At 38.2% G+C, this 25,094-nt stretch overlaps 1 protein-coding gene across 10 annotated transcripts in view; it reads left to right on the top strand.

The window, feature by feature from the left end:
- Positions 1-25,094, top strand: part of LOC149319486 (dystrophin-like) — a 1,434,671-nt gene that overhangs the window by 1,377,876 nt on the left and 31,701 nt on the right. For all 10 annotated transcript variants that reach the window (XM_089511816.1, XM_089511819.1, XM_089511811.1 and 7 more), the window contains 4 exons: positions 9,870-10,036; positions 12,918-13,029; positions 15,217-15,353; positions 16,003-16,041. In XM_089511816.1, coding sequence (XP_089367942.1) covers positions 9,870-10,036; positions 12,918-13,029; positions 15,217-15,353; positions 16,003-16,041 — 455 coding nt within the window. The remainder of the gene's footprint in view (positions 1-9,869; positions 10,037-12,917; positions 13,030-15,216; positions 15,354-16,002; positions 16,042-25,094) is intronic.

Below are 25,094 nucleotides of genomic sequence, written 5' to 3'. Positions count from 1 at the left end.
TATGATACTGATGTATATTTTAAGTGGCATTTCATCAGTTGTTATTTTGCAGTTATTTGAAGTGTAGTAATTATGTATTTGCATTGTTGGAAACCTTAGTGCAAGATGGATTGTTTTATTTATGTTGATTGTCTGTAGCAATTGATTCATTCTTTTCTTCTCTTTGAATATTATCATTTTGGGGCGGGAGAGAGCACCCAAGTCTTCATACATATTTTTTACTAAGAACAGAGATAAATTGTATGGGAGTAAAAGTCATGGGAAACAAGAGGGGGTGGGGAAGAGAAGGTGTGAGCAACAGCTATGTATCCATATCTGTACTCCTAGTCTCTTACAGGTTGAGTTCCCTGTCTAGAATCTTGTCAGTCTTACATGGTAGCACAGAAATGTGATGTTTGCCATACCAAGAGATAACAAGGGTTGGGAATGGGGTTGGGCAGGAAATCTTCTTAGTTTTCAATGTAAGTCGTGGGTGGGTAAGAATATTACTCTATCAATATGCATGTGCTCAGAGGAGTAGTGCTTGCAATATTCTTCTTAATGGTTGGAAAACAGTCCTACAAAAGATAGATAGTCTGTCCATCCATCCTATGGAATGATGGGGTCTTTAAAAATAAAAACATCTGCAACCTTTAAGTTACTTTTTCTTTCCTGAATGTATGGATATAATCCTCAATAACTCAGATGTTACAAACATTAAAAAGGAGAAGCAAAGATCAGTTTAGGGAGAGATATGAAGGTTCATATGACCTAAACAAAATATAACTTGCACTTTGTTTTTTTTTTTTCATTTATTTTATTCATTTTCTTCTCTCTCACCTGTCATACTAAGATTTCAGAGCAAATAACAATGGCTTAAGGTTCAGTAACTATATCATTTGTATAGTAATTGGAAAATGGGATGCAGTGGCTTAGTGGTTATGATGCCAGTTCTGATGATCTCAAGATCAGAAGGACAGCAGTTTGAGGCCCAAATGCTATATGACAGAGTGAGCTCTCATCACTAGTCCCAGTTTCTGACAGCTTAGCATTTTGAAATCATGCAAATGTAAATAGATAAATAGTTACCACTTCTGTGGGAAGGTAACAACATTCCATCCAGTAATGCTGGCCACATGACCCCCGGTCATCTTCAGACAACCCAGGCTCCCTTGGCTTGATAATGGAGATGAGCACCGCCCCCTACAGTCAGTTATTCATATCAAGGGGAAAACTTTACATTTATAGAAATTGGAACTTTATATCTTTGCCTGCTGAACCCTGTCTTTTCAATGCCAGCTTAAATAGGCACTTTCAAATAGTGTTCAGTCTCTGATTTTGATTGATTTCTAGGGAATGGAAGATCCATACCATAGCTGTGATGTAGCCATATATGTTCATGCCCTCCATGAGACTATGCTGTTGAGAGGTTGCTTTCAAGTGGTTGTAGTTCTAGTGAAAAAACATGGAGTGGAAACCAGGCTCTGTAATCGGACCAAATCTTGCAGAAATAAAAATAAAATTGGTGTAAAAATTGAATCTAATTTAAAAGGTCTTGATAGTGAGGCTGTAAAAGACATTGTAGAAATGCTATTTTTCCTTCCATCTGTCTTTTCTGACTCATGCCCACCATGCTTATTTTATGCATTTTACCTGATAACCAATCTTGATGTCCCACTCAATGTTAGCAAGCCACTTTATTTTTTCCCCGTGTATTGAACTATTAGAATTTTGATGCAATTATTAATTATTAAGGGCAGTATTGTGCTGACAGAAGAGTACAATCCAAGAGAGTGTGAGTTCCTTTCCCCCTGCAACCTCTGTGTACTCTCAGATTCTGCCCCAAAGACCTAAGGCAGGGGTAGGCAATCTTTTTGAGCCGGGGGCCGGGTTGCTGTCCCTCAGACAACTGGGGGGCCGAAGCCAAAAAATAAATAATTAAATAATTTTTTTAAAAAAATTAAATATATAAATAAACCAGGACAAATGTAGGACAAAATTTTCAAATGGAAGACACTTTTTTAAAAAAAATGGAGGACATGCGAAAAAAATTTGCTGATTTTTTAAAAAATGTTAATATAAATGCATGTTTCTGAGGCTTCTATAGACAATTGCCCCCCAAAGGCCCCGGAGGCAATCGGCGGCAGGACTGGGCTGGGGCCGGTCCCAAGGCCTTGCCGGGCCGCATCCGGCCCGCGGGCCGCAGGTTGCCTACCCCTGACCTAAGGAACCCCTTGGAGTCCGTTTTCAGGTGGCTCTAATGGTTATAAGTGGAAGGAGCAAAAAAGAAAGCCCTGTCATATTGGCATGGTAATATGAGCACAGTGTTGTACTTAGGCCTTAGTGCCAGCAACATCCTTTTCTTCAGAATATCTCAGTTACATCTACAGGTTGAGTCTCCCTTATCCAAAATGCTTTCGAGCAGAAATGTTTTGGATTTTGGATATTTTTTTTTTTTTTTTTTTTTTTTTGTATTTTGGAATATTTGCATGAAATATCTTGGAGATGTAACCCAATTTTAAACATGACATTTATTTATGCTTTGTATACACCTTATACACATAGCCTGAAAGGTAATTTTATACACAATACTTTTAATAATTTTGTGCTTGAAACAAAGTTTATGTAACTTGAACCATCAGAAAGCAAAGGTGTCTCTATCCCAGCTCCCCATGTGGATAATTTTGGATTTGGGGGTATTTCAGATTTTGGAATTCCAATTATGGGAGTATCAATCTGTATAGGGTCCATTGAAGTTTCTACTACAAATATTAATTTAATTTTGTTCAATTATTAGCAGTCAGAACTTCTAAATGATAAATTTCAACATGCATGCAGTGTAACTGCCCTTGTACCATCTCCTTCCCCCCCCCCCCTCTGTATTATTGAGTTTCTGTGGGGTTAAATACCAACTTGCAAATACAGTCCCCCCTTGAAACTCATGGGGGATCCATTCCGCCCCCCCCCCCCCCAGTTCCAAATCTTGCACTTATTCAAGCCCCACAGGCTAGAACGGGGTGCGTGGATGTGGGTAGTGTGCCCCATTAAGGTTAATAGTGGTCACCCCCCATGGATTTTCAAGTTCATGGATTTCAAGTCTGCGAACTTGGAGAGGCAGCTGTAACTATAATTTTCGATTAAGTTGTTATGCTTAGCCAGTTATTAGGAAATTGTTATTGTTATTGAAATTATTATTAGGAAATTAGGAAACTGCTTAGGGAGTGCTGAGTTCACAGATAAGCGGTATAGAAATGTACAGTTGCCCCTCAATGGAGGGGCAACCTCTGCTATTTCCAATGTCGCGCCCGGTATGCGCATGGGGACATGTCCCATTCAAATCCACGAGGCTTGAATATGCACAAGGCTTCGTTTTCAGGGGGAGGGTCCAGAATGGATCCCCTGCAAAAACGGAGAGCCAGTGTACTTGCTGTTGCCATTCCTATTGCTATCAAAAGCCTGTTGAAATTAAAAGTCTTTGCCTGCTGGTGGAAGGACAGTAAAGAGGAGACCATTATAGCTTCTGAGCAACCACTGAGAAGACCCTGCCTTGTGTACCTCCCAGACATTCATGTGAAAGTGATGGGACTGAGAGAAGGTCTTCTCCTCTATACCTCAGGGCATGGACAGGTTCATGTGAGGAATAAGATGAAGTCAAAGGGTGACCATGTTTTTCCAAACCTGATGGCTTCACCCAAAACTTTGGTCATTTGTCCCTTTCCTCATGTTCCTAAAGTGCTAGCCAAGCACTTTGCTTTGGTCATCATTTAGCCTTGCCAGTTGGCTATTCTGCATTTAAAATTTATTACTGTGTAGATGTCTTTAAATTGAAACAAGGGAGAAATATGGAATTCTAATAGACAGTTGAATGTAGAGGGGAAAGGGCAGAATTTACAGCCAACATAGTAACACTTGGCATATTAAAAATAGCTACTGCTTAGTCTTTGCATCTGATTATTGGCTAAGATAATTTGATGCAGTTTTGTTACCACCACAGATGAACTATATCATTAGTAAATAAGTCATATTTTTAGCATGTGTTAAAATTTTAGAAGGCATAATTTTAAAAAAAACAGTAGCATATAGTTATAATGAATAGCTATTTTCCTCTTGAAATGGTACTACTCTGAATTTAAATCACAGATATAACAAGGTTGTTTTTTTTCTGGGAACTAGGAAACACATAATTTTGTCCTATGATTTGCAGTTTTGCTGTGGCAATTTCAGAGAGCTATGTTGTTAGAGGGAAACAAGTCTTAAGTTTCCTTTTGTTTGTCTGGATAAATTTTGTTGAATTATTTCCCTTTATAAAACCCTTAGAAGCAATTTGGCTGGGTTTAGAGATTATTTTAAAAATTGTAATAGCAACTTAGAACATTAAAGAGTGATTTGTCATCTTTTGCTTGACCCTAACAAAGTTTTCTCAATGTGACTTTAAAGCATTTCTGTTCTAGTTTTGGTGTATTTCAATGTAGGAGAATTTTTCTATGCTGTACACTATATAAATTGAAATGAACAACAGTCAAGACTATTAGCAGTCAAGAGAATTGATATGAATCTGCAGAAAGAGGGAAATTAAAATGATCTCTGGATATTACAAGACTTTTTCATCCAGTGTATGCTCTGGTAAATTAAAAGCAACTACAAAAGGTATTGCTTTGAGCTGTTTATTCTTAATCTGCCTGCAGCATACACTGCATCATTTCAGTACAGAATCCCCCTTTTGATGGTATGGATCGCATAAAAATGATTTTTTAGAGTCTGAGGTGCATTTACAGCAGATAAATCTACATGAACATTTAATGAGTAGGATAGCACAGTACAATAATAATAATAATAATAATAATAATAATAATAAATTTTATTTATATACCACCCTTTGGCGAACCAATCCGGGCGGTTTACAACATTAAAATAACATACAGCATAAAAACAATATATTTCCCTCCCCCCTTAAAAAGTTATTAAACAACATATCTAATTTAAAACCACAATAACTAGTTGAAATAACAATAAATTAAACAAAATAATACCAACCAATAAACCACTGCAACTTCAATTCTAAAGAAAAGGGGGCTTTGGAGACATTACTGAGGAGGGGGGAATCCTGAGATCCTGAGGCCAGGATATTTCAGTCTGGGAAGGCCTGCCTGAAGAGATCCGTCTTGACAGCCTTTTTGAAGCTGTCCAACGATGTTAATTGACGGATCTTATCCGGCAGGCCGTTCCAGAGCCTAGGGGCGACAACAGAGAAAGCCCTCCAGGAGGTCGCCGCAAGCCTCGATTTTTGAGGCTGCAACAAGTTCCTCCCAGAGGACCGGAGAGCGCGGGGAGGATTGTATGGGAAGAGGCGGTCTCTGAGATAGCTTGGACCCAAGCCATTTAGGGCTTTAAAGGTAATAACCAACACCTTGTACTGGGCCCGGAAACCAATAGGCAGCCAGTGGAGGGACCTCAGAACCGGAGTGATATGGTCCCTTCTGGATGTTCCTGACACAAGCCTGGCTGCCATGTTTTGAACCAGCTGTAATTTCCGAACCAGGCACAAGGGTAGCCCCATGTAGAGCACATTACAGAAGTCAAGGCGTGAGGTTACCAGCGCGTGCACAACTGTCTCGAGATCCCTTACTTCCAGAAAAGGGCACAGCTGGCGTATCAGACGAAGCTGATAACAGGCGCTCCTGACCGTCACATTAACCTGATCTATCATCAGGAGCGACGAGTCAAGGAGCACCCCCAGACTGCGAACGCAGTCACTAGAGGAGAGTGTGACCCCGTCCAGGACTGGTGGTTGCAACCCAATTCTTGGTTTCGGGGCCGCTACCGTGAGCACCTCCGTCTTGTTCGGATTCAGCTTCAATCTGTTTTTCCTCATCCAGCCCATTACCGCCCGAAGACATTCATTGAGAGAAGAGATGCCATTAGAATTCGAGGCCGACGAACGAGACATGGAGAAATAGATTTGGGTGTCATCAGCGTACTGATAGCACCCAGCACCATAACTCCGTATGATCTCACCCAGCGGCTTCATATAGATGTTAAACAACATTGGGGACAAGATAGCTCCCTGAGGGACTCCACAAAGGAGCTCCCTCTTTCTGGAGCTACTGTCCCCAAGCAGCACCCTCTGGGATCTGCCTGAGAGGTAGGACCGGGACCACTGCAATGCAGTGCCTCCGATACCTAATCCCCCCAAGCGGTCCAGGAGGATGCTGTGATCTATCGTATCGAAAGCCGCTGAGAGGTCTAAGAGCACCAACTGGGTCACACTACCCCTGTACAGACTTCTAAACTCTCAACAGTATAACAGTAAGTACAGTGGGCTCTTGGTATCCAGACCCCCCGCCCCTGTGGATACCAAAATTCATGGATACTCAAGTCCCATTAATATAAAGTGGCATAGTAAAATGGTGTCCCTTATATAAAATGGCAAAATCAAGGTTTGCTTATTGGATTTTATATATTTTACAAAAATATTTTCTAGCTGTAGATAGTTGAATCCATGGATTAAAAATTCTGTGAATATGGAGGTCTAACTGTAATAGAAACTCAGTTGATGCTGTTAAGTAGTCATTCTTACATTTTAGAAGATAATGCCAAGTATTGGAGATGTTAACCAGATGTCTTTGATAGAAGGCTAGATTTAACTTCCATTTCCATATCACATTACACAGAGATATGATTTCACTTTCACTGCTATAAGCAACATCTATTGGAATCCTGGAGTTTGTAGTTTTGTGAGGCACTAAAGCTTTCTGGCTGAGAATTCACAATACCCCCTTCTTTGACTTCAAATCCCAAGATTACATAGAATTTCCATGGCAGTTAAAGTGGAATCATAGGAGTATAATTCTGTAATCTGAAAGCTACCCTTGATATCCTAGCCTTCTTGCTGATGGAAATATTCATCTATGCAGGAGGCCACTTCCCAGTGTTGTCAGTGATGCTGAAGTGGTACAGTCACACAAGGACTCTTAGTAAAATCATAAGTAAGATACATACACAAATAGATCAACCCTGAGGACACCATGCAGTATGAGCAGCAGGTTTGCTTGATCACTACATTTTTCCATGAGGGGAATCAAAAGACTTGCTGGGATGTACATCACAAGTCAATCTGCGGAACAGTATAGACAGTTCAGGAATTTGAACTAATTGTTGGGAATAGTTTAATTATGAATCTTTCTATTTGTGTGAGTAGATATTTTACTTGCCAATAGATATGCTTACTAGTTACTTGAAAGAACTGTCTAATGGTATACTTATTAACAGATCTGCTTGACGTGAATGCTCCAGCCTGCAGTATGTATTGTTGTTGTGTGCCTTCAAGTCATTTCTGCCTTATGGTAAACCTGTCACAGTTTTCTCCACAAGATTTGTTCATAAAGGGTTTGCCATTGCTTTATTCTGATTTGAACCCTAGTCTCCAGAGTCCTTGTCCAAAACTCAAACCAGTACACCAGTACACCATTTTGTGAGCCGCCATGGGTCCCTTTTTGGAGGGATAAGGCAGCATAAAAATTAATTAAATAAATAAATGCTGGTTCTTCTACATTCTTCCTTCTTTCCCAATAAAGTATATTGCTCCCTTCCAGATAAGTTGATCGCTTTTCATCTAAGTCCACCCTATCATCTCAAAAAGTATATGTAGCTTCTTAACAACCATCTAGTTGTTGCCTAGTGAACCAGGCTCACTTTTCACAGTGCAAAAAAAATTGACACATATGTTGAGGATGCTTTTTGGGGGGACCTTTTGGGGGTCAAAATAGGTAACAACAACAAGGAATTCCATCTTTCTTATAAAGTTGACATAATATATTAGGTCTAAGATTATAATTTTCATTATTCAGTATATTATGGGTTTGTTTTGCCCTTTATAATGCCCTTCCCCATCATTTTTCATCTGTAAATTGTTGCAGTTCCTTTTTTTTTTTTTTTTTTGCATGTATAGCACTTGCCCATGTCCTGAGGTCATCCCTGAAACCCTTTCTCCATGAGTCTTATAATCATAAATTGTGAGGGTGAAAATGAAAAAGCAGTTTTCTCCATGGTAGTCCCTAAGGTTTTGGAATGGTCTCCCTAGCTAGGCCTGCTGGCCACCATTTTGGCATAGTTCCGGGATCTACTGTTTTCCCAGTCTTTTAAAGCTGTTGGTGTGCATTGCAGTCCATATGGTTCAGTTTTTATCTCATGCACCTTTCATTCGTTTTAGTATCTGCATTCTATAATGTATTTAGTGGTCTTATGCTTGTATATTATCTGCCAGACTTTTTGTGTGTTTTCTTTTAACTGTTTATGAACTGTTTTCTATTTCATACTATTTTAATCTGTACAGTGCCTAGAAAGATTTAATCGATGAGTCATTATGGGGAAGAAAAAGATAAGCCGTGCAGCCGTGGCAGAAGACCAACATTAAAACCAACCCCTTCTGTTAATTAATTTTTTGATTGTCCCTTATTGCCATAGCTCCTGATGCAAACCAATGTAGAGATTTACTTCCATACCTAATAATATTGTTTTCTGACCTTCTTGACAATATTGAAATATCTATATTGTTAATATTGACTTTTTATTGATATTAATGACTTTAATTGTATTTATAATGTGATTTATTGTAAATTGTAGATTTTATCTTGGGAAAAGGGTTAGTGGGATTATTTTATTGTATTTTTGGCTTTATGGTGTAAGCTGCCTCAATCATATGAAGAGGCGGGATATTATTACTATTGTTATTATTATTATTATCTTGATATTTAGTTACTGTGGTAGTTTTTCAGCTGCTAGTCACATTTTCTTAGAGACAGAAAATTGTCTACAATTTGGAATGAACATGAAGGCTAAAAAAAATTCTAGATGGTTTAGAAGACCCTATTCAGGGACCATGAAAGATGTAATTATTATTTTTCCTATATGAAATCAGGATTAAGTAGATTTAATCACTTTAATAGTGATTAAAGAAGAAAGACTTCAGGGAAGTAAAGGAAGCCCAGAAGACATGTACAGCTTGCAAAAGACATTAGAAACAAGTAAAATAGAATGGAATTATTACCCTGAATATTTTTATTACTGAAAAAGGGGGAAAATAAAATTACGAAGTTAATGCATAGTCCACAGAATAATTCTACAGCGTAGCAAAAAAAGACCTTGATCCAAAATGCAGGTCTTTGTTGGGATTTAGTGATTTTAAGCAGGAAAAGGGCAATGTCAAGAGTTCAGCTATCAAGAAGGATTAAAATAAAAATTGCCAAGAGCAACAGACATGTCAACAGATGTTTGTATAGTAGTAAGAAAAATAATTTCATGGGAGAAGGAATGAAAAAGAAGTAACAGTTGCCATGTTGATTAATGTTTATGAAATACCCAAAATATAAATGAGATTAGGGAGAAGTGTTCAATGTGGTGTTTGGAGAGCTGTGTTTGTCTTGTGTAAGACAGGCGGGAATAAAGTTGTAGGGATCAGGTAAAGGACAGGACGCTGTGTTTATCCAGTATACTGCCCTCTGAGTCTTGGTTGAACATCCATGTGTGATTTCAGCTCCCAAGCACAAAAGCAGAATGTTAGTCCAGGCAAGGTGGTAGAAAATAATTGTGCAAGGAGCTGGGAAAAATGTTCAGTTGGAAACCCATAAGTGTGGAAAGGATTAAACACTACTTCCACCCACCCACTCATTTCCCCCTATATTCCTTGTACCTTCATGTGTGTTATCTCCATGAGTCCTGTAATCATAAATTCAAACACAGGTTTGGGAGCATCGTGCAGTGATATTGTTCTACCATTTGAAAACAAGAGGACTGAAGCAAATGGTATCAGAAAATTAGAGGAATGAAAGCACAATTTATTTGTGTAATGCAACATTTTCTTGAGTTGTTTCATTTGTCTCCCTTTCTGATAGGCCAATAACAAGCCTGAAATTGAGGCAGCCCTTTTTCTGGACTGGATGAGGCTTGAACCACAGTCTATGGTATGGCTGCCAGTTTTACACAGGGTGGCAGCTGCTGAAACCGCCAAACACCAAGCCAAGTGCAACATCTGTAAGGAGTGTCCAATTATTGGGTTCAGGTACATTGTTTCCATTATTATGCTCTGCTCAGTGCCAGTAGACTTTAAATCATTCACTAATACAACTCAGAGGGTTTCATGTTTCTTTTCCCTACGTTTCCTAAAGGCAGCTTCCTATTATCTAAAGGGCTTACTTCCTATTACTTCTATTTTGTAAAAGCAGTCTTGCTGGTTGCATTGTATTTTTATTACTTCCCCAAATTCTGTAAAACTTACATATAAAAATACTGAGGATACAAAAATCAAGAGCTTACTGATTATGTTACTTATCCTGAATGGCATATAACTCAGGTATGCCTGAACCACTATTACATAATAACTGAATCTGCTTGTTTTATCCTTAACTCTTTTAATCATTATCTTATCCCTAAATTCTGAACTCACCTTGTTTTGTTTAGACATTTGGATTTCAAAAACGTGGTTACTATAGCAATGAATCAGCCAATTTTTTTAAAGAACAATTTGGAAAAAAATAGCTATGGATTAGAAGGTTTGTTCAGAATCCAGTTAACTGATTATGCTAAAGGCTTGGGTTTTTGCTTTCTTTCCTAATTGGTTGGTGTGCTTTTTATTCATGTAGTTCTCTTAGCATTGGTATTTATCCTTCTGTATATCAAGCTGTTGACAAAGAGCATTTCAGAATTCCCCTTCTAAAGCTCAGACAGATGACTGAGTGGGCTACATTCACATAAAAAAACCATCATTTTGCCTGTTTTCAAAGATAGTGAATGAATGGCCTTAAATTGAAATGTACTAAGTAAATTTATGCATACTTCCTTCTTGTATCTTCTTCAGCATGACATAAAGTACTGGATTTTTTTTAAGAATGTAAAACAGATTTGTGTGTCTCACAATTTTCTTTGAGTTATATGTTCTTATACCATAATTTCCTTGAGCTACTCCATTATTCAGACTAAAATCTAGAGCATAATGTAGATACTCTATTATGTGTTCTACCATGTCATTTGCAAAACATTCTATTGCAAAACAATTATTATTTCATTTAGAGCATCCATGTGAATTTTCATCTTGAGCATTATACATATACTATACTATATTAGTCTGATTAATCTAGTTCCATGCTGTTTTGACTAGGCAAAGAACCCCACCTCATACCAGTTACTGGCATTGTTTCAGATGTAGATGAAAGAGCAAGAATCTGGAACTACCTTTGTGCAAACTGTGAGCCAAACAAAACAGCCATACCTCTCCATTGCAAAATTATTTTAGTGGATTTTCTATCAAACCCAAGCTACATTAGTTAAATAATATCAAAATATGATCAGTAGACACCAGGGGCAAGTAGAGAACTCTCTTAAGCTTCCAGTATTTATATTTCATGCAAAGCTTTAACCAGAAATGTTTAAAGAATACAGGTAGACCTGTGATCCAAGGGCATGTGGAATCATCCGTAAGGCTGGAATCAGGGACGTAGCCAAGGGGGGGGGGTGTTCTTGGGGTCCGGACCCCCCCCTCCATTAGAAAAGTGAATGATGTGTGCTGCTGCGCCGCCGCGCCCAAGCCCCATTATAATGGTGGCACTGTGCAAATTACTGTTACTAAATGCAGTAGAATGGATTTCAGACACCAGTCACATTATAGAGAAAGTTAGTGATGCAGGCATCCCATTAATATGGACTAGATTTAAAAGATACATCTGCCTACCCGTCTCTTCTCATCAGGACATGGGGTATACTCTTACACACAATTTTTTGGTAGACATTTCTCATGGAAATCAACAGGACTTGCTTCAGAGCAGAAACACAAAGCTATATGCAAGTCATATTTATCTTCATTCTATTGCAAAACATGCTCATTTGATAATGCAATCCTATACATGTCTGAAGAGGAGTTCATGAGGCAGGCTATTCTACAGTATTGGTACAGTCACACAAGCCATTCCTCCATGGAAGGGGAATTACAAAGTATGGCTTCTTTTTCATTTTTTAGTGAGTGGGTAGGTTAGCATGGAAAAATTTGTTCTTCAAGTATTCCTAATCCAAGCCATTTAGCTCTTTAAGACATAGGCCTGAAGCAGAGAGGTGGCAAGGAGCAGCCTCTGGCCGTGATCAGCCCAGGATCGCAGCAACCACACGATCTGCTCTTAAAGTGGACTGCCACCATGGTCCCAAACAGGCCGCTGCCAGGAACAGATTAAATCCACTCTTTTTTCCAGCAGCTTCAGGCCACTTTTAGCAGCCTCAGAGCAGCTTCTGGCCACATTGGGGGCATGCGTCATCTGAACACCACACTCCTGAAGCGTCTGGAATCTACTTTTTTGGTCTGTTTATTCCAGGCTTTTGTTACTAATATTAGCCTTTTGCATGCCAGTGAAATAGGTTCCCGAAGACTGGTCAAAAGTGGCTGCTTTTCAACTGACTGCAATTTCTAGGCAACTCTTTGCGTAGTTTCAAATAAATCAGAATAGTCAGTCCTACTACTAAACATCACATGGTAAACTGTGGTCAGTCAGGTTATCTATCCAAAATTGCCACCACCTATTCATCAGTTGATAGAAACCAGTGAATGTCACAAATAATATGTATTATTAATTTGTTCTTCTGTATTTTTATTTCTGTCTTAGAGGCACAAAACTGCAATATTTTTCAGGACTCAGACAGCCCTTTTTGAAATAGCATAGTGTTGTTATAATGCTTACGTTTTGAATGTGTGTTAATAACTCACTTATCTTGATACATGCTAATAAATCTATTATAGTGTATCTCAAAGTGCACATTTGAAAACTTTTGCTGCATTAAAGTGCTTGTACGGCTAATCAAAATGGTACTGCATTGATAGCTATAATATCAGGCTTCCTTGCTTTACTTTTGGAACATGGTTCAGTTCTGAGTTCTGAAATTGCATTTTTCTTCTCTTCCAGATATAGAAGCTTAAAGCATTTTAACTATGACATCTGCCAAAGCTGCTTCTTTTCTGGCCGAGTTGCAAAAGGTCATAAGATGCACTACCCAATGGTCGAATACTGTACACCAGTAAGTAAAAATCTTAGTGTCTCCTTATGGCTTTCTACATACAAGGCAGAAACAACAGGGTCTAAATCCATTGTGCTTGTCTGAATGAAACTGAAATGTAGTTGCCAAATAGTAAATCAACACTTGATTTAATTGAGTCTATTCTTGTTGGAAGTAGTAATTGAATTATTTTTTTATAAAATGTGTTAATACTTTATAATAAAGTATTAATATATTTTAAAATAAAATAATTCAATTACTACTTCCAAAAAGAAGTTTTAAATTGTTGTAACTGGTTTTAAGTTGTTTTGTTTTAAATGTTGAATAGTTTATTATGGTTATAGCTATTTAAAACTATTCTTATTGTTTTGAACTGTTTGAAACTGGTTTTATTGTAACACATCCCTAAGAAAGTCCTTGGAAAAAAGGATTTTCTATTTAAAATATTAATAAATTTAGAGCATTTATTTTATGCAAGTCTTTAGCATTATTTTGATACTTAGATTACCCTGTACATAGCAGGTTCTACCTAATTTTGTGATTCTCTGCAATGGTTACACATGATGCTGTCATGCAAATGAATGATAATGCATACCAGATCAACCTTTACTGGCATTTATTTGATTTTCTGGGGTCATACCCTATGTTCAGAATATGATTTAAGATCATAGCCATCAGAACTATCTGAAAAACCCATAAGACCTATATTTTCAGCAAGCACCTGGATGCAGACAGCACCCACACTGCTAACATACTTCACACAGTATTCACACTTTGTACCACATCTAGCTTTTGGTGAAGGATAGGCTACCTATCATTTAGCAATTCCAGCCCAAACTGAGCCAAGTGAACACCACCAATACTGTATGCAGCAGCAGTTGAACTTTAAGTCCACAATCCTTTTGCAATCCTGTGAAATCCCTGTCCTGATGTTACAGGGGCTGGGGCAGGCAATAGAAGAGAGTGGTTTCCATTAAGCTAAGACTTGATAGCTGGCTCATGGCAATACCGATACAATTACTATACACCAGCAATCAGAACACAGCCTTCTCACTTGGCTGCCCTCCCCCCGGGGACTTGCCATCTTAGGGGGACAGAAGATAGATGAGTCTAGACTGGAGGATGGAAGTACAGTAGTCCTCAAGCCTATTCAAGGACTGCAGAACAAAATGAGAAAAGGGGTTGAGGTAGTTTTTTTCTTGTTGGGGGTTTCAGACACTTGAGAAGCTCTTTTTTGTGTGTTTTTTCCCTTCAAATATACTTTCCATCTTTAGTATCACACTTCTACTACATCATCCTGACAGTGTTCTTGTTAGGAGTTACACTGTAGACTTGACTTTATATCCTGGAGCAGACTATACAAAGGGTTTAGGTCTTTATGAGTCTTTAAGAGCCCTAACAAGGGTATGCTTGTTTCAAGGCAGTCACAATAAACTGACATATGAGTTGGCTTCCAGAGCTATTCCTGATAGGGTACAGAGCCACTGTACCACAGCAGTGTCTGCTTCAGTAGTTTTCCTTAGCGGGATTTTTAACACACAACATTTGTTAAGCAACTACATGGGGGCAGCTATTAATGTTTGTGCAGCATTACTACCTAGATATCTGAACAAGCCAAGAAGCTCATGATGCTAGCTTCTTCAGTGATACCTTTCCTGCTACCAGCAAGTAGTGCTAGTTACACTCACACTGTGTGATTCATAGAGACCACAAAGAAGAATAAGTTGCCTGTCTGTAATTTTGGTTTTTAAAGTAGCCCTCTGTAAATTCACAACTTACTCCCCTTCTCTTGAGGGTGATTGTCTTTTCCATTATTTTTTTCTGGGTTTCTGTTTTGACAGACCAGGAACTGAGGGAATGAGCAAGAGTTTTGGCCAAAATGTTGTGCTCAGCTCTGAAAGGTTTCAGTCATCATTGTGCATTTGCAGAACAACCCATATTTATGAGTTCACAGATAGCCACTTGAGAAAGCACAGCTTCATGTAAGCAACTTGTTCATCTCCAGATCACAACACATTTTCAGGATGTAGATTGGTACTAAACATGTTGCCATGCACTTTTTTGGTACAACGACAATGTGTTGTGGCTCGGGAAGATATGGTGGGTCAGTCAATATGCATATCCCATGCCTTTATGTTTTAATATCTGTATCCCATTACTGTATGTAGAAGATCTAATAAATTGGTATTGTTGAAACGTTGCTTTCAGACAACTTCAGGAGAAGATGTTCGTGACTTTGCCAAGGTATTAAAAAACAAATTCCGAACAAAAAGATACTTTGCAAAGCACCCCCGAATGGGTTACCTGCCTGTCCAAACAGTGTTGGAGGGAGACAACATGGAAACGTGAGTAAAGCAAATAAACAGTATCTCATTTGATATAAGCTCTTTGAGCTCCCCCAGTTGGCACCTGCTCCCTATACTTCCTAACTGCATAAAGCCTCTTTCATTTCTTTCATTTTTCTTTATTTTGGCTGAAAGGAAAACACAAGCTGACGTTTCAATTGCTGTTCCCCATACCTTTTCTCACATGGTTACCCTCCAATAATTTGAACTTCAGTTAGCAGAAGGAAAATGTCTTCTGTCTCCTTGATTGCTTTGAGAGACTTTAAAACTGATGTAATTTGAAAATAAGTAAGCAGGAGTCAAAATGCAGCCACTGGCACAGAAAATTCTTATCTCTTCTTTATCTCTTTCTCTTTTTAAACATCACAATCAGTCCTCCCCATTTCTCCTTGTAGAAATCACATCCAGAGAGTTTTCTGCTCGTTAGTAGAAACACATTATAATGGCAATTGCACTGCAGCTTGCTATATCTTTTTTTCTTTTTTATTTGTTGGCCCTCTTTTATTTGTCATTTTTGGCTGCTTTTCATGGACATTCATGTTGGTCTATTGGATTTCCTGTTTTTGGATTTCTTTTAAACTTTCTGTAATTATTTTGCTGCTCAGTTTTTTCTGCCTCTCTCTTCACCTCCTCATTTTTTGTCTTGCAGTCCTGTTACTCTGATCAACTTCTGGCCAGTAGATTCTGCGTGAGTACTTTTGCCGAAGTGTGCTGCTATTGCTGCTGCTGTTGCATTCCCTCACTTTTTTGTGTTTAATTTTTTTTTTAAACACGTGTCCATTCCGTTCCTCCTCCCTTCCTATGTCAAATTTTCCAAAAAAGAAAACACACATTTATTCCAGATTAATGAAAAGGTTATATCTCTAGGGTTTACTACATTTAGTCAAATGCGTACAGCATACACTCTTCTCGCAAATGTAGCATTTGAAATAATAAAAGTTAACCTCTATTTGGATAATGCACTCTGTTTTAGTCATTGGGATTTGGTTTCACAGTCTCTTATCTGATAAGGAAATATGCACGTTAAATGGTTGGATATCTAGATTAAAAATAAGCAATTTGGTTGGGAGAAAAGCTACTTTGAGGTGTGATAATGTGGTTATTTACTAATACAAAGATATTATTGAACTTACATTTAAGGTTATTATTTAATGTATATGTGTCATTATCCAGATATATGCATACTCAGATATCCATTAGGTATCTTGTGCATGCAGACATTTCTGTTAGTTCAAGTGCAGGAGTGCCTTTGTTCATGCACAGGTCATGACCATTTTAAATCAGTGGAAAAGCACTTGCTAGTAAATAGTATCTGTGCAAATGTTTTCTTTCTGCATCCCTAAGCAGTGATGTAGTTGTTTGATTAACAGCAAAGCTAGAGTTCCTGGTTGTTTTATTATATGCAATTACAATTCATTCCTGAGAATGAACATTCTATTTCAGTATTGTCAGAAGTATAGTTGGGGTTCATCCAGTTTCTACATGCATTGGTTCACCTGAGTTTTGTTCATGTGTAAATCTCTCTCACTGAAAACAACAGGACTCAATCACTTAATTTTGGTTGAATTGTTAATTGCCAACTGGAATTAATTTAGGACTGTATGAATTTACTGATAAATCTATTCAATAACTTCAGATATTAGTAACTGTTCTCTTTAGCTATATTATGAATAACTATCAGCTCAGCATCTGGTGCTAACATAAATTTAAGAATGATTTTAATTATTTGTTTGTTCTGCTCAATTCACAAGTTGGCCAAATTAGTGCAAGAGCAAACATAAAAATCTATGAATAGTTCTGATTTTTTTTTCTGAAGTGTGTGACTTTTGCTTTTGGGTTTGCAAACCATGTTTAATAAAATAGGCAGTACTAAAATTGGACATAAAACATTAATTCATGGTATGCATATGGGGAAGAGGCTGTTTTGAAAACTAACTGCACTCTTTTAGGAAATTGATAGTATGGAGTCATGACATTAACATGCTGTTGTTTACTGCATATTTTAAAAATCTGCGCAGAATGAGTGCAACAATGCTGTTTTCTCTGCAACTCATTTTCTTTTCATTCTATTTTTATACTACTGTTCATTACACAAATCACAGTACAGGTAACTGCAATGTTAAATCAGTAACAATAAAATATAATAAACCAATATATATTAAAACTAGTAAACCAGTCAGCTGCAAGATGCACAGGGAACTAACAGGTCATAAATACCCAAGCAAACAGTTGTGGTTTATCCTGGTGCCGAAATGTCATTAATATTGGTGCCAGGCATATCTCTTGAAGGACTGTGCTTAAAACTACAAGTAAAGTAAGCAGTAGCTGTTCTTTTCAATAGACTTTCTAATACAGTGGATCCACTGCTTTTGGCAGGCCTTGCTAGTAAAGCTGGGAAAAATACCCATCTTTTTGTCAGGACTTAAGGGCGAAACCAACTGCCCCGAAAGAACGGCTTCTGGCTGCCCCTTTGAGTGCCAGATTAGGGCCATGGCAACCACATGCCATGCTCCTGATCTGGCATTTTCCCAGGGCAAAAAGAAGTGGCAGAAAGCCACTCCTTTTTGCACTGGGAAAAATATGCTTTTGCCACCACAGCAGTGATTTTTCTGCTTTTCGGTGACATGTAGTGTCTAAATGCTTCACCACTGAAACGCTACCCGTCAACTGGTTGGGAGGAGTTGGAGCTTGCATATGCCATGCCCCCAAACCTCCGGGAAGCCCGCTCTTTTTGCCGGTGTGTTTAACCTATTAGTTTCATTCTGGTCAGCAGCATCCTAATAGCTTTTCCTGCAGGAAAGAGTAACCATGAGCCTACCAGGCAAAAGTTTGGATGTTTCAGCACTGATGTGGCCAAATGACCCCTGCCCTCCTCCCAACATTTCAGCTTCAGCATAGGCAGACAGGACTGTATAATTTCCAAAATTAACCCCCCCCCCCCCCACACACACACACACACAAACACACATGCTTAGGTAGTTCTAAAGCTGGGAGGAAGGCTGTTTATTTGCCATGCTCCTCTAAAGACAGTGCCACACTTATCATGGATAGCATAATATAGACACTTATTTTTAAACCACAAAATAAATAGTTTTTTGTGGGTTTTTCAGGATATGTGGCCATGTTCTAGAAGAGTTTATTCCTGATGTCTTGCCGGCATCTGTGGCTAGCATCAGATGCTGGTGAAATGTCAGGAAGAAACTCTTCTAGGACATGGCCACATAGCCTGAAAAACCCACAAAAAACTATGGATGCCGGCCATGAAAGCCTTCAACTTCACAAAATAAATGCCTGACATTGATGATATCTAGCATCAACAACAAAACATAAAGCATATACAGAAAACTATAAAGCATATTAACCCATGGGTGGAGGCATCTGGTCTCCTGGCTGCATCCAGTTTTCATATGGCCAATGCACAGAGTTTGCTAGCATTCATTGCAATCCCTATCGTTCCAGTTTTGTGAGAGATTGAAAAGATTGGATGGGCCTTTGGACCAATGTTGAAGCTGACTGGGTTGTATGTTGCCTCCCCTATTTTGCTACAATCTACTTTATAATTTAAACAGGGGGACCAGGATTTAAAATTAGGGACCAGATATTTATTAACAAGAAAATGCACCTTTAATATTAGACAAAATAGGTTAAGTCCATGCCATCTATAGATGTGCTAGAGCAGCAAGACATATGCATTATGTGAATAAACCTGATGTGTATGTGCGTAGGTACCACAGGTTACATTGGACTACCTAACTTAACATTATTAACAGATTATCTCCTGCCCTGTCAGGAGATGTTGGATATTGAATCTGTATTCGTTGACATGGGAAGAACATACTTTACCATGGGTAATCATGCTATCTAGATAAAAATATACACTCCTCTCATCCACTTGCTCATCCAAACATAGATGGATGTACACAGTGTATACATAAAACACTGATGTACCCTTGCACACATACAACCAATAGTGTGTAATAAGAAACCAGATTTCTCTTCTGGAACTTGCATACACAGGCATTTCACATTGCAATGTGCATCTTTGCTAATTTAATAACAACAAAAAATAGAACTGACCCTCTATTGTGTTATAATAGCAATCAGGGCAAATTAAAAAAAATAAGAGTGTGTGTTGTAGCATGTGAAGAAGTTACAGTTTTGTTTGTTATAGTCTTCACCCATTGAAAGATATTGTGTGTTCGGTGTGACTATCTCATTGATTTTCCTAATCTGAATTAACAGTTAGTTAAAGGAACCTTGGTTCATGGAATCAGTACTACTTGTGCTTACAAATATACTTTGAGAGCTTCCTACTGTAGCAATATTTATTATTGCTAGATTGTGTTACTGATTCAGTTTAATGTAACACAAGTTTTATCTGATAAGGTACTACAAATTTTTAAATAATGTTATTAGTTTGTGTCCAAGTAAAAGTTTAAAATTAGCATTTGGGGATAAAAACATCATCAACAAACCATTAATAAAGAATACAGTGAACCAGTGAAGAAATTATTTTTCCCAATCTGAGTACTTTGTTAGTACTCAGAGTACTCAGAGGGCCTTTGCCTTTATGAAGAAAAATGAATAATTAGAAAAAGCAATGATGCTAGGAAAAGTGGAAGGCAGTATAAAGAGAGGAAGACCACAGTCAGGGTGAAAATAGGCCTGGGCCTACAGGATCTGAGCAAAGGCTAAGGACAGGGGTTGCCATGTGTTAAGGTCAAGTTTCCCTCACCTATTTTGTCATAAAATGGCAAAACGTTCAAAATAGTTCTTCATTTTATAGTATATCCCCTTGAGCTTCTCCCTTTTGCCAACAGTATCACAAATGCAATCATAACTTGCCTGCTTTTTACTGATACCTGGTGACTTACATGCTGTTCTTGCCTAATTGTGCCATGTGAGATCTACCCTGATCACTCCCATCCTTTTCAGTTTGCCTTCCTTCCTCTCTGTATTATATGAGAATATATGAAAAGTACTGAAGGTTTTTTTAAAGACTTTCTTATTGACCACATATAGACGTGATGGTGGTATCTGTACTCTTCCCTATCTAACCCACGTGGAATTCAGCACTACCAAGTTCTTCCTCCTAGTTAGTTCAGTTATTGGCACTATTCAGACAGGAGCTTCTTTATTTCTTATATCTAGTTTATTTTTTAATTTTTTGGCTGTAGCTCATTTATTTTTTCACTGTTTTACCTTCAGTTTCTGTTCTGATGATGTTTCATTGTCATACTTGCTGCTTCTAATCTTTAAAAAAAGATACCAAATGAAACTGAAATGTGCAATAAAGTAAATACATAATGCTTGTTATAGCTGATTTCAAAGGGACTGAGTCCATCCCTTATTCAGTTACTCATGAAGTACCTGACCTGATTTCGCTGTCATTGTTACCAAATTTTCCCCTGCTGATTTTCCTGCTGACAAAGACAATCTCAAACCCTCGAACTGTCCTAATTTGGCAGGGACAATCCCAATTAATCCCCTGTCGTCCCACTTTTTCAGCTGCTTTTAAAATGTCCTCATTTTCTCTGTCCTCCCACTTTCTTCATTTGTCCTCATCTTTCTTCAGTTCAACTGCACTCTAAATTCAAAGTTCAAAAGTAGTTTGCACTCATTTAAGTCGGGGTGGAGGAGAAGGGTTGGAATTTTGCCCGTCCCACTAGGTTCAGGCAAAAGCAAACCGCTGTACCCTCTTCTAGGTTGTATGTTCTTCCTCATTAATAATGCTATTTCGGCCATGACTCAACCACCATGTTCAGGTTTTTATCTATGAAATCTTGGCTCTCCAGCCTTTCCTCCAACAGTTCTTGGAGATATCATTATTTCCCATCATCACCACGAAAAAGTGGAATATAAATAAATTATATTATATTATATATCATCATCATCACTAGCAGTGAGGAAAAACACTTTGCATTCATTCCCCAGTTGAAAATGCATGTGAAACCCTGTCTTAAAACTTTAGCAATGTAAGCTCTATCCTTACTTTAAGCTTATAGTTTAGTTTCTGAGGGGAAAAAGGCATGACCAAATGCAACTGAGCTGTGGCAAATTTTAAAGCTGAGATGTGTGAGGGACCCAGTAACATTTCTGAACGGTTGGTGTAAAAATGCCACTAAGCATTTGTTTCAGAATGCCCTGATCTGTCTTTAAGTTATACCATACATTCAGGTGCAAATAAAATAAAATAAATTGCCATGGATATTGTGGTGAAATCTGAAAGCACTATACTAAATTTGATAACATGTCTGTCTAAGAAGAAAAAAAGATATTTAGTCATTTTTTTTTTCTCCTAAAGAAAAACTTTTTTGCTGTTTGGAGAAACACATTAAACAGATTTTATACAGTAGATAAAACTTCATATAAACTGAGAATCCATTTGCTCACAGCATCTTGAATAAGAATTACTCAGGAATGCATAGCTCTCCTGCAGACCCATGGTACATTTAAAATAATATCTGTACTTTGCCAAAGATTGATTATACTCTGCGTTTTTTAAGAAGCAAGTCTAAGGATATGTTCATCCATTACAAAAAATGAGAATGGAAAGAATTCAGTAGCAACACAGAGGAAAATCCTAGGGGGGGGAAATAATGTACCTGGAGGGACTCAGAGAAATTAGGTGGAAGAAGAGCTATTACTCTATGACTAAGGATCTCTGCCATGATAGGTTTTTTTTTTTTTTATGTCTGTAGGATTTTCTGTTTTTGATAGAATCACCTTCGCACTGTTTTGTTGGTGTGTTTGTTATTCACTTTGGCAAAGCTTCCCAGATTGGCAGAATATTTGTCACAGCTAGAATCAAGAGGACCCTGGCATTAATAAGCTGTTTGGGAAGCATATCTTTTTTCCCACTTAATTGACAGAAGTAGCCTTCTTGAAGTTCCCTTACAATTCCAAGTATCAAGCTATTGGTCTCTTTTTTGTGTCTCATCCTGAGTGTGCCACAGATTGTTAAATGATAGTTTGCTCAATCTGGAGCTTGTAATTGTCTTAAGTTCTGGCACCCAGTGTTCCTCCTGATAACACTACCAAGCATGGACAGATATTTGCACATCTCCCAGAGTCTGCCAAGGTTTGCTTGGTCCGAAGCATATTTCTCATGGTTCTGCTAAAACCTTTCTTCTTCTGTCAAGATACCAGCCACAGATGCTGGCGAAACATCAGGAATAAATTCTTCTAGAACATGGCCACATAGCCAAAAAAACCCCACAAAAACTATTTTCTTCTTCTTCTCTTGCAACTAAACTGCATTTTTTTAGGGCAGGGAAGTTTTTTAAATGCTGCTTCTGTTACTATTAGTTTCCCCTCCTTGCTTCTTGTTATTTTCCTCAGATTATTGCAAGTCAGATTAGAAATCCCAACACCCTAATTCTGAAGTCTATTTTTGCAACCAGATGTTAATTAGCTCTAGTATCCATTATAACAACTTAGGGGTAAAACAGACTACCCAAAAAGGGCAGATTGGGGCCATGCCAACACCATTTGGCCTGGAGCCGCAGCAACCATATGGCACAGCCAATCCAGCCCCCACTGCGGTCCCAAATGGACCACGGCAAGGAAATGATCCTGGGTCATGTTTGGGCCACCTTAGGCAGTCTGGGAGCAGCTTCAGCACAGGTTGGGGGCATGTGTCATCTAAACGTCATGCCCCCAAGCCACGTGGAAGCAGGCTTAAAATGCCTGTCTGTTTTGGGCCTGAGTCAAGCATCACCAGCCTTGGCTCCAGTAGCCAACCCATGTTAAATATATATAGCTGAATCCCAACCTCCCAGTGGCCAGGATTGTCTTGTGCCTGCTGTGAATTTCCAAGCACAGTTATAGTTCTTTAGTCTCCTCCTACTCTGAAATAATGATTTACTTCTCTCTCTCCTGAAATGAATCTGAATCTGTCCATACTGTCGCCCTTGTGGCCTGCTTTGTACCATTAAAACTCTAAGTAATTCACTTAAGAATTCCAAACCTTTCCTTGCCACTTTTATAACATGATACCAATTTCTAATTTGGTAAATCATAGTTTCCCACCTGCATATTATCTTATCTTTGTTCATAATAATAGTCTTCCAGTCATGTGCTTTGCAGTTGGTATACTGTTCCGGCTTGTTGGGGTGAATGCTGCCATTTGGTAATAACCCCAAACAAGATTTGATTTTAAAATACTGAACCTTGTCTTGCAAAGAATTCTCTTGTGAAGAGAAAATGACTGAATGTCTCTTTGTTGATACTAGAAAAGTACTAAATTAAAAGTATTTGTAGAATGTAGTCTTAATACATGCATTCATGGAAGCTGGCAATTACTGATATACTCCAGCATTTACATCTATATTCGTAAAAGTATATGTTTATCATTTAATTATTACATTAAAACATTTCTACCTATCAATCATCAGCATGGGACAGATTCAGAGAAGCAAGGTGCAGCACATTCAACCAAGTTCTAATCTTAAAATAATCTAAAATAATTGAAGAACTCAAGCAAATTAATATCCACAACCTGACACACACCAAACCCCAAATGCTTGGGTAAACAGCCAGCATTTTACTTGGTGCTAAAGTAAAGGCAATGTTGTACCAGTCAGGCTCCAAATGGGAAGGTATCCAAAACAATATAGTTATCTGCATTTTCATTTGATGTGTTACTCCCCTTGAGGGAGACAGAGGAGTTACCAAAACACTCCAGATCTCAAAATCTTAATGACTAGGGAGATGCACTACATCATATATTGAGCATATATATGCCCTGAGCCATTTAAGGCTTTAAAAGTCATAATCAGTACCTTGAATGTGGACCATAAGCATATTGTCAGCCAGTGTCACACTTTAAAGTTGGTGCCATATATTTGAGATGGAACCTGGCTGCCCCATTTGCTCTAGTTGTTACTTCCATGTTATCCTCAAGGGCAACTCACACTACAGTAAATGAGAAGCTGCCAATGCATGATCTGCTGTGGCCAAATTTTCCTGACTAGGAAAGGTCATTGTTTGAAGGCCAGCATAAGCTGGACAGAAACATTCTTGAGTCTGATCCATGGAAGCCTCTTGAGCTTTTAGTAACAAAAGAAGCATTCAGGAGTACCCACTAAAGGTGGAACCGAGGTTTTATGTGTGGCTTTTCTATGTGGAATTATATGTGAAACAGACTGGTGCAAAAGAGGGAAACTCGTTCTTTGTCAGGTTTTCTATAAGCAATGGAAACACTATCCCCTTTCTCACTTCATAAAGCTTTCCTGTTTGCAGAAGGAGGTGCACAGTTTCTCATCCCTTACACTTTGGTTATCTGTTGGAAGGATAAAATACACTCCCAGCAATGTGGAATTGGTTCAGGAGTCCAAAGCCTTATCTTCGTTGAACTGTGACAGTGTAGACCAGAAAATGTAGTTTAAAGAGGAAAGAAAAACAAACTCTTAGCAAAATACAAATCGAACAGCCTTCTTAAGGAAATGTAGCAGTGGTGTCATGGCAAGGAGGAAAGCATATTTATATACCACTAGAAACCATTTACAGAACAACTACTCTGTGGTTGTGTGAAACCCTAAACTCTCTTTATTGCTGAAGAAACATTTCTCTATTTCTACTAAACATTTTTTACAGGTAGCTTGAGGAAGCAGACAGATCACATGAGTTTCAACTGTAACAGGCTATTTTTTTAGACTCAGCAAGGCTTATCAATGTGAGGCCAATAACACTTCAGTGCATTTCTCTTTCAAGGAATATTACTTGTGTGATTAATCAGTG

Source organism: Sceloporus occidentalis, unplaced genomic scaffold, assembly GCF_023333645.1.
Source record: "Sceloporus occidentalis isolate IW3139 unplaced genomic scaffold, rSceOcc1.0.p SCAF_2, whole genome shotgun sequence".
In the NCBI taxonomy this organism is placed as follows: Eukaryota; Metazoa; Chordata; class Lepidosauria; order Squamata; family Phrynosomatidae; genus Sceloporus; species Sceloporus occidentalis.
Note: the sequence above shows the minus strand (reverse complement) of the source record. Positions and strands in the feature narration are given on the sequence as shown.